At 56.0% G+C, this 12846-nt stretch overlaps 1 protein-coding gene across 1 annotated transcript; it reads left to right on the top strand.

Moving 5' to 3' along the window:
- Positions 1-2678: 2678 nt before the first annotated feature.
- Positions 2679-12839, top strand: CSUI_010692 (uncharacterized protein). Its single transcript, XM_068070794.1, has 12 exons — positions 2679-4105; positions 5262-5402; positions 5779-5898; positions 6282-6728; positions 7546-7623; positions 7882-7929; positions 8658-8741; positions 8953-9081; positions 9529-9981; positions 10465-10542; positions 11252-11299; positions 12608-12839. The coding sequence occupies exons 1-12, from the start codon at positions 3343-3345 to the stop codon at positions 12784-12786; spliced, it is 2568 nt and encodes an 855-aa protein (XP_067917230.1). The 5' UTR covers positions 2679-3342; the 3' UTR covers positions 12787-12839.
- The last annotated feature ends 7 nt before the right edge of the window (positions 12840-12846 follow it).

The following is a 12846-nucleotide window of genomic DNA, read 5'->3' as shown; positions in this document are numbered from 1 at the left end:
AGGGGTTTGCCTTGGCCTTTTCTGGCTTACGATCGCCATTCTGGTAAAAATAGGCCACTATTTTAGTGGCGATCGAGGCAGGATTGCAAAATCCTGACAGTGTAGCGGAGACCTAAGTAGTTCTGTTGTTAGTCTGCCGCCGTCAGTCAGTAGTTTGGGGTAGCTCGAGCTTTGTGCCCCGGCTGGGGTCGCTGTTGTGATCTTGGTGAACTCCGTTGTAGTAGTTCTTGCTTGCAGGGTTAGACTGGCTGCTTTTTGGGGAATCCGCGAGTGTAGTTTCAGCTTTGTTGCAGCGATAGAATGCCTCCTGGCTTGTGCCTCCGCTGGTGGGCTTCTCTCCCCAGACAAGATGGAGGATGCCAACCGCGTCTCAGACGAAAGGCGTTGCGGCGTTGTAGACTGACCACCGCGGCCTCTCCCGTTTTCCCTACTGTCACTGGTGCAAGTTGCACGAAAAACGGTTTGATCTATTACACTTTACAGGCACTGGCGTCCGCGCTTGGGCTTCGAACGCCCTGTGCCCACCAATTGTCACAAGTCTCCTTGTGTGTCCCGAGCCTTTACAAACCCGGGGCGCTCGGTCGCCGGTCGGACTTGTAGAACCAGCGTTCTTGCTTTGGCGCGAATTCACGCACATAGCCACGTACTAGGGGAACGCTAGAGTTTTCCACAGAAGCGCCGACAGATCCGTTCGGCGTGTACAGTGAGAAGTTCTTCCACTCGTGTACGGAGACCACGGCACCACGATATGAAAAGCAAGAGCCTTCACATGAGGCTACAAAATGACAGATCTCTCTGGTCCCCGCTTTTGGGTGACCGCTCTTTCTCTACGTTATCTCGAGACCGCTTCCTCTTCTCTAACGTGTGTCTTCTTTAACGTGTGCCTTCTCCGTTTCCCATGTCAGTGTCTCCCTTGTTCGTGTCAGTGCACTCCTGTGCGTGTCTCCCATGTCAGTGCCTTTTGTGTCGGTGTTTCTCATGTCAGTGACTCCCCTGTCTCGCTGTTTAGCCTATGTTATTCTTTCTTACAGGTATCCAGAACCTGCGGAGAACACCCTACAACCCACAAGCAGACGGCATAGTTGAAGCATCTATGAAGACTTCAGGTAACGCGTTAGCATGCCTGACCATGGAGAAGGGAGCCGACTGCGACAACCATTGTGCATCAGTAGCCTCTGCGTACTGTACAGGTCCCCACGTGACTACAGGACAGTCATCTTTCTATGTAGTGTACGGGGAAGACCGGGTACTCTTGATAAACAGGCAGTTGATCTCCAGAGCGGATACAGCATTCCGACCACTTGTGGATAGAGTACGCTATCCCAAACAGTTGGGTTATAATGTTGACCAACTGCACAAGCAGATAGGACGCAGTAAGATTGACCTTCAGCCAGCTCGACTTATTCCAGGTGATTTAGCCTTGGTTGAACTAACAGGACTCGATACCTCCAAGCGTCAGTCCAAAGTAGCCGCGAAATATAGTACGCCCCAAAGGGTTCTAGCCGCGCATAATAGTAATACTTACTACGATGCGCTGGACCTGCAGACAGGCGTCATGCGTCGACTCAACGCCGGCTCTTGCGCACATCTACGCCGTCCCTTCTCACTCGTGAAGCAACCCTACACCCCTACTACACTGATGACGTGATGCCAAAGGCAAGCGAAGACACTCCACGAAGGACAAAAGGGCTGCTACCATTAAGATAGGTCCGCATCTTGGACGGTCCCTGTTGCGCCCCATCTAAGGCGCCAGTACCAGAAGGGCTACCGCCAAACGCAGGAAGTCTAAAGGCCCGGGCGGCACGGCAGCGGCGGCAAGATGAGGGCGCTCAAGACTTGTCTCGAAAGGGGGAAAGGAGGCACTTAATTAAAAGAGAGCCTGTGTGGCTGGGAGGAGTGCGTGCGTCTTGTGTGGTGATCTGGAAGGAACGAACTAAAGTAACGTCCTGGCGTGCCGAGAATATCCAGGTAATTAGTCCCGTATTCGAACACTCCGGCCCCCACGAGGCTCGGAGAATGCGGCGAACCCACTCAACCAGGATTGGCGTACCGAAGGAGAGAACTATGCGTTTGTTACGTCTTGGCACCGGCCGTCACAACGACGGCCAGCAGCCGAGACCAGACCACTTTCTTCATTCCCGTAGCTGTAGCTTTGTTATGGTGAGGGCAAGCCGCTGTTGCGATCCGGCGCAAGGGTGGAAGTCTACTTCTCGTGTGTCGAGTCGTTGGACAACCGGCAGCAGAAAAGTAAGCACAACATTTTGTGGTTAGAGCCATGTACACTCACACCAGAGAATACACGGAAGCAGGCGCTGCAGAGTGCATCTCGACGCTTGTCCCCCCCGCGGCCTGTCGCCCCGTGTATGTACAGCGAGGCTTCGGACCCCAGCGTTCCGACTGGCGTGCTCTCTAATCGCGCTGACGAAAATCGAGTCAATTGACCACTGACGCGGGCGCCTCTGGGAAGGGTTAGAACTGCTGGTTGATTCGTTCACCATTCTCGTATTATTGGCGTCGACTGCTGATATCAGCTGCATCATGATGAGGAAGAGGTGCAGGCGCAGATGAGCGTTCGCCATCGGCGACGGGAGGAGACACTCTGCTGGCTGCGACCTGAAGCCGCGCGCGCCGGTGGCCGCATGCCTGGGGCCAGCCCGTGTAGTTGTGCACTTAGAAGTGTTGCTTACCCATGGCCGCTTTATCCCTCTTCTCTTCTGTCTTCGTGGCGGAGCCTTCAGGGGCCCGAAGGCTCGATTTTCGCGAGTGAAGAGAGAAAATATATATCGCAGCTTCGTCTCGGTCGCCGATCTAGAACCCTCGAAGGCTAGCAGACAAGCACCAAGCTGCTATGGTAGCGTGCTCCTGAAGGGGCTCTGACAGGCCCCTCGTCATGAGAGCCTGCCCGAGCCGCGCGGAACACAGCATTCGAGGAGTTTTTCTTTTTTCTCCGCAGCTTCGTAGATAAGGTCGGTCAGTTGACGGGTTCCTTCACAGACTGCGTATATATGCCGAAACCGGCGTGATGAAGTGTCCCCGTGATGCTGCAAAAAAGTACTGCGACGGTTTCGCCTTCTTTTTTCGTTCTTCCTTTCAGCCTGCCTCTTCCCTCCGAGCAGAAGGAGTCCGTTTTCACCTTGCTCGGCCACAAGGACATTTCTGCAACAAGAGTATTTGAGTCGGGTGCCAGTCGAAGTCTTTATCGTTGAGCTGTGCGGTCTTGTCTCTTTTCTATGTGGTTCTCCATCCTCACTCAAGAAGGAGCTGCGGCACTGGTCTGCGTTACCTCACCAGTTGTTCTTCGCCCCCTTCGGCTGCGCCCAGTTACTTCAAATCTCCTGCGTGATGCAAGAAGCGTTCGATAGTTACGGCTTGCCCGTGGACGCATCACCGTCTCTCCGGGACTTGCCTTATCTCAGAATTGCTTCACTGACCGAGGGCCTACCGGCAGGCTCTCCTCTGCTACAGCCTGCTTCGTGGTCAGTTGCAACTGACATAGGGATGGATGTGGGTGCAAGCGCACAGGACGAGGGTCGAGTCAGGGAAGAGACAATTTTTCCTGATGTGGCTGGCAGATTCACTAGATACCAACAGATGCGGCCTTATCACCGGAGGGGAACTCAAATGGCTCTCAGAAGATCTGCAGGGGTCCAAAGTAGGACAACGAGGTGTGAATCCCGTACTACGAGGAGTAGACACCGTCTCCAGCCTCATCAAAAGACCGAGCGTGTCTCCCGTCGACCAACTGTAGGTCGACGACGTCTGATCTTCGCGGCATCTCGCGTGGCTGGACTCCTCGTCCTGCTGCTCTTCTATACACAGAAATGCCTGGATAGAGGAGTCTCTAGGTTGCCTTTTCACAGGGCCTCTTCTTCTGACTACAATAGAGGCGGCAACGCGGTCTCGGAAGAAGGGGGGACCTCCAGGCGACTTGCAGATGAGAAAGTGTCACACTCACCATCAAATCGAGACGACAAGAAACGAGCTGCTGTAGAAGCTATGTGCAGTGCCGTCGAGGCTTCTGCACAATCTAGTCGTGCAGGTGCCGCCCGAACTGTTGCAGAGGACAGCGAGGAGACTGAGTTACACTCATCGCTCGAATCACCAAGTATGGAAAAGGCAAGCAGACAAAGCCGGCCGAGAGGAAGAAACAGATATATGGAAGCGAGTGCGAACAGGGTTTCACTTCTTGATTAAGTTCCCAGTTATGGCAGGAGAGCGCCCCACCTTTTGTGAAACGGCATGGGTCCTGTTGATTTTTTGCTTGAAAGCCGGAGGGCTGGCATCTTGCTTAGCCCGTGGGGACGGTGAGGACCCAGCCGTCAGGCAGGCATGAGAGGAAGAGCTGTGCCGGTTGCGATTGATCTGCCCGCCGGTTGCCGCAGCACATTAACGCCCTTTTGTGCGTACTGTGGTGTTATCCATCCAGGCGCTGAGGACGTGCAAGGCATTCAGAGAAGCGGGCTTGCTGACCAATGAGTACTACCAGTATCCGCACGATATCTTAAGTGACCGCGCTGCTCCGTGCAAAGTTTGTAGACACCTTTGGTGTAGTGTTGCATATGGTCTCGGCTCGATAGTCGCCTCCGCTTGACAGATGATCCGGCTTCCCGAGGAAATAGTATGGCAGCGGCCACGTTTCCTTGGAGTCGCACTTTGTTCGGAGGACAGCGAGGGCTGACATCTTGGGTTTCAAATCAGGCCGAAGATTCGATGTCGGCCGAGCCCACGCACACTAGGATACTAGGCGGGAGCGGCCGTGTGGTGCGAAACCTACCAAGTTCTCAGGGACACAAGAAACACTGCGTGTCCGTGGAGCCATAGGTGGTTGACAGGGACTGCCGTAGTGTTCGCAATATCCACCTTTTGGTATTGATATATTCGATGTGGAGTGTCGGATACTACGCCGTGGCCGGGAGACTAGTGTTCCGGGGGGAGTTTTTGTAGTGGTGTCTCTGTGCCTTCTCTTCCGGCCTCTCGTTTCGGCACCGTGAAACCTCGAGGCAGACGCTCGAGGTGACGGCACCTCCGGTATGTCCCGGTTGTCACCTCTAGTAGCAAGCGAACTTGAAGCTATAGTTTAGCCAGCAAGAATAGGCGCTCCGCCCCCGTACCGACCTTGATGTATGAGTACTGAACGGAGTACACGGAGACAATCGCAACTGAATGAGACAGTGGTGATCGCGTCGGTTTTCTGACCGCGCTTTCCTAACAGAAGCCAGGCGGCGCACTCAGTGTGTGCTGAGAATGTGCGCGCACTTCAGCTGGGAGCGTGGTTGTCTCTTACCGTGCAGGCTCAAGCATACTTTTTACTCGAGAGCCTGCGACGCTGCGGCAATCTGGTCAGACTGTGACGGGGCATCTCGATCCGCCTGCGGCTCCATCGTCTTCCCAAGCTCGCGCTCGTGAGTCCTCGCGGCCTGTGTTCGGTAGCTTAAATGTGTCTGCCCAGGACGAGCTGGCGGTGCGGCTTTTATAGCTGTACAGAATGAACGGATGTGTACCGACCATGCCGGAGTCCAATGCAACAGTCCCCAGCAGCTGCCGCGCCTAACAATGTGCAAGGTGTTTTTCTTGTCTCGAGTTACGTATGTCGGAGGCGAGGGGGAGGCTGCGAGGTTGCGGCATTATGCGGTAGGCTGTTCATTACTTGTTATGGCTGTTCGTCGGGGCAAGCCCTGCAGCGGTCCGCGTTGTGGGTTCGGCTGCTCGTGGCTTTCTCGTCTCCTTGTCATTGGCGTTTCCTTGCTGTTCCCGGTTTTTTGTTTTTTTTCGGGACAGTGACCCGTCTTAAGCCTGGCTCAGACCAGCGGAGAGCAGCCTACGCACATCTCTCTCTCTTAAGCGACGTTTCTTGGACTGTTCCCCTTGACGCGTACACCCAGGCCCGCCTAGCGACCGGTGAGCAGCAGGACCAACTCAACGACCAGTACGATCAAGATCCGCTCGAGCTTGAAACGCTTTCGCTTCTTCGTACGCCTGCTTAGCTGCGTACAGCGCTGGCCATGAATCCTCGTGCAGACTTCCTCTTTTCAACGCGACAACCTCTCTTTTCCAGAGCACCGCTGTAGCCACTTATGACGGAAGTCGCATTGCCAGTGCAGATGTCTTGCGCGTCCGAAGCTTGCCGGCAGTGTACACAACGAGAAGACGCTCGTCTCCAGGGCTATGCTGCCTAGATATACTCCAGAAAGTCTAGTTGCAATGCCCCCGCACTCCCATTGTTCCACCACTTGCGTCACATGCCATCGCGGGCCACCCGTGGTGCTGTGTGCGTGTCTCAGCTGACGAGAGGGCCTCATGGCTCGCGGTACTGGAAGCAGAAGAACTTCAAAGACTTGATTTCTTGAGCGCCACCGTGGACGCGTTCGAAACAGAAGAACGACCAACATCCGAAAAAGCCAGCGACCTACTCGTCTCGGTTTTACAGGCTGAAACAGCGGTGTTGAGAATGTCGCGCGTATTCCCCAGCGGGACTCGGCGCCGAGGCATGAATACACTGGAGGCTCTGGGTCACGCCCCGACCGCCGCGCTAGCGTCCCTGCTCGGCCGCTGTTGGAGAGCTCTAGGTGTGTCGGACTTCGCTCAGAAAAATCTAATTCGGTCCGCCCTGTCTGGTGTTGGCGCAGAATCAGCTGCTCATCGAAAAAGCTTGTTTGCGGGTGTGCAGCAAAGAAGGCGCAGTGGGATAGACCCCAAAGCGCCTGGGAGTCTTGCGGCGGAAGGAAGAGGTGAGTCGCTGCCTTTCTTGCAATCAGAAGCGCTGGCCCCTGGCCGCCGCGCTTGACTGTCCACATGTCGTGTGGTCTCCTCGTGGATGCGAGACAAACTCATTCGTGCTTCCCTCGTACTTCAGCGCTTTAGCCGGTATCCTGTGGGTCGATCCCCCACAGCCGATAGTACTCTCCGTCTCTCTTCGGGCCGACGGTGTCGGTAGATGCGAGCCGTGGTCGCTTCTCCGACAGAGCGGCTAGCGGGGGAGCAGGAGCGAGGGGTTGACTTCCATGGAATTGTTGAAGTGGCCTCACATTTCCGTAGGCAGTGCAGCGTCAAGGCCCCGAAGGAAGGCGCTTCTTGGGTGTGCGGATTGGGTTGACTTGGTTTTGCTGCCAGACAGCCGCACTCGTTCGTGTGCGAAGCCAGAGTATGGGGCCGGTTCCGAAGCTGTATAAAGGCACACACTCGGAGGCGAGGGCGCCGCTCATAGCTTGCTTTTTCAGTTGAGGAGAGACGCATGAATTTGTCAGGAGACTTTGTGATCAAAGCGCTGTCGTAAAAGTGACGAAGCAGACGGACAACGTGCAACTTAGAGGTGCTGTCGGTACTTCCGTGTTTGTTGTGGAACGTAGATGCCACCGCAGACGACGAAACGACGCCAGTAGCATGTGCAGACACTGGTTATGTTTGTAAAAGTCAGTGCTTCGTAGTGTAACTAGAGGTGGAGTCCGAGCAGTGTCCGTCGTCTCATGCTTCATCTGCGCGCGGCGAGCAATCTTCAGTGCCAGCTTAGCCGCCTGTCTGCGGTCCGGAAACAATCTTCTCCTGCAGTTCTCGCGGACTACATCCGGGCATGGCATCCCCTCCAGCGCTTTCGAGAGTGGTATCGAGAAGGCCACCTAATAATGAGTACGTTCTCGAGAAGTGCACTGTTCCTCCGGTTGGGCAGCTGTGTGTGCTTACTTCTACTGCCGGAAACGTGGCTTCTTGTCTCTCCCACTTGGAAACAGGACGCCCACTGCTTGCGTTCGTGTGAAAGTCTGAAGCCTGAGCGTCGCTACGGACTGTTGTACCCTGCAGAGTTCAGCGCCGCCGAGAGTGGATGTGCACATCGACTGCGGTAGCTGATAACGCCTCTCTGTACCTGTGCGTGTTCCTTGCTCGCAGGCCCGGATGACGAGCGCAGCATTCTAGGACAAATGATATCAAAGGAAGGTATGCGTTTTCTTGTTGACAGCCCTACGTGTCTATCTTTACGTACATTGGTGTATGTGTATTCTCGGGGACGCTGGGGCTTATGCTTGCTGAGGCTCGGACAGAGTGCGAAGGCCGCGTCGATACAGGAGAGTGTGGATATAATGTTCGCTGCCCGAAGAGATTTGGTGGCGAAGGACAGTGAGTGATGCATCCTAGGAGCGTTTGTGTCAGTGCAGTTCGGACGCAGAGCCCCCTGTGGTGGCGTTCCCCATTTCTGAATCGCAACTGGAAAATCACGGATCTGCAACAAGGCTTCGTAGCATCACTAGATTCGCACTTGGCGCTCGTGACAGTGGAGCCCTGCACCGCGGGCGCTGATGAGGAGTCCTCACGCTCTCCCCGCCCCTCCCTTGTCGCACGCAGTACCAGCAAAAAACGCACGATCAGTGGCGGGACTGGAGTGCGCAAAGATACAGGCATCCCGCGCCCGTGCGAAAGTTGTCCTGTTGCAAATCAACCCTGTCCCACGGAAACAATTCCGGGAAGAATAGAGGAGGTGCCGAGCTGCTTCTAGGGATCGCATGCTCCCCCTGTTGAGTACCGGCGTGCTAGAGCACAGTGTGGTTAGACGAGTGACGCTGCCACTATGACAGGGGTAGCACAGGGGTCCGGCCTGCCGACGCTGGCAACGTGTTTTACTATTCAACGGCGAGTCTAGCTCCGGGACTGCGTCTCACTGTCTGCAGATCTAAGCGGCGACACCCGGCCGGGAGAGCCTGATCAGGCGGTGACACCGCAAGCCCCGACCACGCCTTCCTCAGTATCAAACAGTGAGTCCCTCGGACGCAGACGAGCGCCAATGCAGACGTGCAGGTAGGGCGGACACTTTGGCAGCAGCACGGGTACACGCGCGCGCTCTCTGAGCACGAGACGGGGAACACAGAGAACCACAGGACCATCTCCAGCAGACTACGCGTCAGTTTCCCGCAGCCGGTGCATGCTTTCTTCTTGACTCTCTCTCTTGTCCGTGCCCGTATTTAGGGTCTGAAACAGTCAGTGCTCCCAGACAGGGGTCCGAGTCGCCGAGAGAAATTTTGTCCTACATCGCTCTGTTAAACAGAGTCACTAGAGAACTTCCTCGCGTTGTTTGGCGCACCCGCGCGGCGACAGGTGAGAAGCAGAAGAAGCTGATTCGAAACTTAGATCAGACAAGCGAGGGGTGCTCTACCGTAGGGACGTCGTCCGGACCTGTTCTGCGTGCCAGCTAGGTACGACTACGGTTTTGGACGCGTGTCTGTACGCGTGCAGTTACACAGACCGTGTTCTAACCGACTGTGAGACTCTGTGAGGTGGCGCTTCACGAACTTGCAGGTGAATCTGCAGATTCTATGCCTGCTCTTATCAGTCCGGCTTGTCCCTCCAACGTAGCACCGGCCAGTGTCGTGTACGATGGATGTGAGGCTTCGCGTGGCCGCCTGTGAAGGCGGACAGCAAGTGAGGACGAGGTGCAGGGTGTCTGCGTGGCAGCTAGCTTCCATGGATTTGCATGGTGTCTTTCTTCATGTAGCCTTCCTCTGCCACTCTGTTTCTTTCCTAACCTTTCCGTGCGACTGATAGCTGTCGAGAGAGCGTCGTGGCTTCGGCTGCTGGAGGCCGAAGAGGAGCAAAGCCTTCGTTCCTTAGAAGCGAGCATGAACGCCTTTGAAGGAGAAGAAGAGCCAACAACTCAGGAAATCAATCAGCTTCTCGCCTCCGCCTTACAGGCGCATGTGACGCTAACGAGAATGTCACGAGTGTTCTCGAAAAGCGGGTACCTCAGAATGTTGGACGCGGAAGGCGTTTTAAATCATCCTCCATCCCTGGTTCTGGCCAGCCAGCTGCGACGCTGCTGGACACTCCTTGGTGTCACGGATGCAGCGCTGGACCTCCTGCTCAAATTCCTCCTGGGGGGTGCGCTCGAGCAGCTACGGGACATTTCGGCGGTTCCTGGTCCAGGCGAACATCTTGGTGCGCATCCCGTCCTAGAGGCAGGGCTCCCCACGCGTCAGCGTGTTGTGGAGGAAGGCTCAGGTTGGTGGCTGCGTGAATTGTCGAGCCGAAGACTACCCCTCTCTCATTTACCTCACTTTATCTACGCCGTCGAACGTGCTGTTGGATGAGAATAGCTGCGGTGCTTTGTGCGGTCTTCGTGGTTTTTCGGCCACGCGCAGAACTAAGTTAGGCGGGTGTCTGATGTTGGCAGGACGGCGCTCAAGCGCAGGTCTAGACAATGTAACCGCTGTGTCTAGCTTCTGGTGGGGCGTCTTTTTAGTGGATTGAGAGGATGGCGGAGAGGAGAGGGCGGCGGCGTCGGCGGGTTTGTGAGCGGCTGAACGCGTGCGGGAGCACCGGGTTATTCACTACAGGGCATTCGGCCGAGTGGCGCGATACTGAGTCATCTTCTCTACACAAGAGGGGACTAGGGGCACGAACACTCTTTCGAGAGCCAACCGGTTCTAGTGTGGTGGCGCCCTCTCTATTGTCTGTCGCCTTCTCGTGCTTCGTTTGATGCAGCACTTGCGGAGGCCATACGGAGATGCGATCTCCTAAAGCGTCTGCGAACGTTCCATACTTCAGGCCGCCTGGTGCTGGGTACGTCGGCACTGCGTTGGCGCGACTGCTAGGTTAGCTAAGCGCCTGTACTCGCTGAGCTCCAAGTTCATGGGGAGCAAGCTGGCGTAGACTGGTAATGTGCACGCGAATGGCCAGGACAGCTCGCACCTGCACCGCGTTCCACATGGTTTCAGCCGAGAAACCGACTGGACTGGGGACTGCTGACGACAAGTATCGTGTAGGATGGCCGGTTTTTGTCTTTTCTGTGGCGGCCAGTGTTATTTGTTTTTCTGCACTACACGTCTCTGACGCGGTACGCGTCCCCTGGTTTATGTGTCATGGAAAAGTTGGAGGGTAGGTTTTCCCGCGGGGCCTTCAATGACTGCTGATGTAACATGGAAAAGCATTAGCTGATTTTTCCGGGGCGCCGTCCTCTTCTGCAGCCCATTTCGCCTGGCCGATCGCGATGCGCCGGTGTAGGACAGCGGTGGTTTCCTGTAGCTTTAGGTATTCCTTCTGGAGGCGAGCCCTTTCACCTTTTGATGACCTGGCTGGATGCCCGGGGATCCCGAGCGACGGGTTAAGGACGTGGAGAATAAGACCTTCATTTTTCTGTGTGTGCGTCCCAGGGTAGCAGCTTCATGTGGACGTCTCACACGGACCCGGGTTGCATTGCACCTCTAGGCGTAGGCGTGCCCGTCTGTTGGGGTAACGGCTTGCTGTGTATGTGCCTCTCTCTTCTTCGCAGGCGAAGATGACAAGCGCGGCATTCTGGGACAATTTATATCAGGCGGCGGTACGTTTCGTTTGTGGCTGACGGCCGGATACGCGTAGCTTCACGTTCGTGGGTACACGGAAATATGTATGGAAGGCCGGAGAACGGTGCCTCTGTGGCTCCAGCAGGGCGGAAATAGGTCGGCGACGCTGGCGGGATAATGAAGAGGCCTGCAGTAAATACTTGTGTCTGCTGCAGAGAAACGTGTAGTAGAGGAAGACCGAGACTGGCGGAAGAGCTTCCTGCGAGGCGTCTTGAGGACGTTTGGAACTCGCGTGGACCCTGGCGTCTGTCAGTGCGCTTGCCAGTGCTGGTCAAAAACTCTTGCAAATTGAAAAGCGCTAGGTTTCATTTGTTCGCTTTTGCTTCGAAGCCTTGTACGGCCTCTCGGATCTATCGGAGAGCGAGAGTCCCACAGCACGTGCTGCCGAGGAGAGGTGGGAAGCGGCCCAGCCGTTTCCCGCTGTGTCGTGGGTTGCACGGGCAAACGGACCCTCGCAGGTTGATTTCCGTTGGGAGCTCGAGCCGCTAAGCCCTAGACCCGGCTTCTGTGTACGGACCTCTGCCGGAGCACTGGGAGACAGACAGTACACAGCAGTGCACACGAGGTACCGGAGAGGTGTGCTAGTGTTCCGGAGATTACTAGTTTCAGTGCTAGGAGGGCACGAGCGGTCGTGATGCCGGGATTTTTTTGCTCGTGTAGTATGACACTGCACACACGTCTGCGTGGCAGGTGCTTGTTGTCAGGAGCGTCAGTCAGCGTTCGTGGGCGGAGGAATGCCAGACCACCCCGGACCGCGGTGTCGCTGGGGGAGGAGTCCGTGCTATCTGAGTGGTCTTCCTCAGCGCCGGAGATAGTGCGGCGACAGCCTGTGTCCGAACATCAAGTTGCGTCTGCTTGGCTAGACGTTGTTAGTGTAACTTTTTAACACACTAAGAGAAGGGGGGGGTCGCCATCGCGGATAGCTCAAAAGGAGGGGGCTTTTTTCGAGCGAGCGCCTCGGCGTGCATCAGGTCTACCCACTAACGCGAGCTATAGTTACGTGTTAGGGGTCCAAGCATTAGCCTTATGCGGGAGGATCGAGCTGCGTCTGGGCAGCCAACTGTGAGGAACAGCTTCTCAAGCACAGCTTCGTCCGCGCGGTGAAAGCAATTGTGAGGCGGTCTCTGCAGACGGCACTCCTCCCCACTGCGCGTTTCTCTAGGATCACCTCTTCGCTTGCCTGCAATGCAAGTCCAGCTCAGTGCTCGCACGGCAGCCAGTAGTAGCGCGTTCGACGAGTGTAGAATCTGCGCTTCGCGTGTGGTTTCGCCCTTGTCTACCACCAGGTGAAGAGGCTGGGAGCCCCCGACGGAAACGGGCGAAGCGCGGGTCCAAGGCGGACGGCGGAGATTCACTATCCGGGGCATCTGCTTCAACAGCAGCCGTTCGGGTGCCAGACGCAAGTGCTGCACTGCCTGTCCGTCCTCCAGTCTCAGAAGGTATAGTGCTTTCTCGGTGCACGTGACCGCTGCTCAAACGCCGTAGCACAGTGCTAGCAGAGTTTGGGGGTGAAGACAAAATCGAG

This window comes from Cystoisospora suis, assembly GCF_002600585.1.
Source record: "Cystoisospora suis strain Wien I chromosome Unknown contig_8005, whole genome shotgun sequence".
NCBI classification, from domain to species: domain Eukaryota; phylum Apicomplexa; class Conoidasida; order Eucoccidiorida; family Sarcocystidae; genus Cystoisospora; species Cystoisospora suis.
The sequence above is the reverse complement of the archived record's forward strand: the minus strand, read 5'-3'. Positions and strand labels throughout refer to the sequence as shown.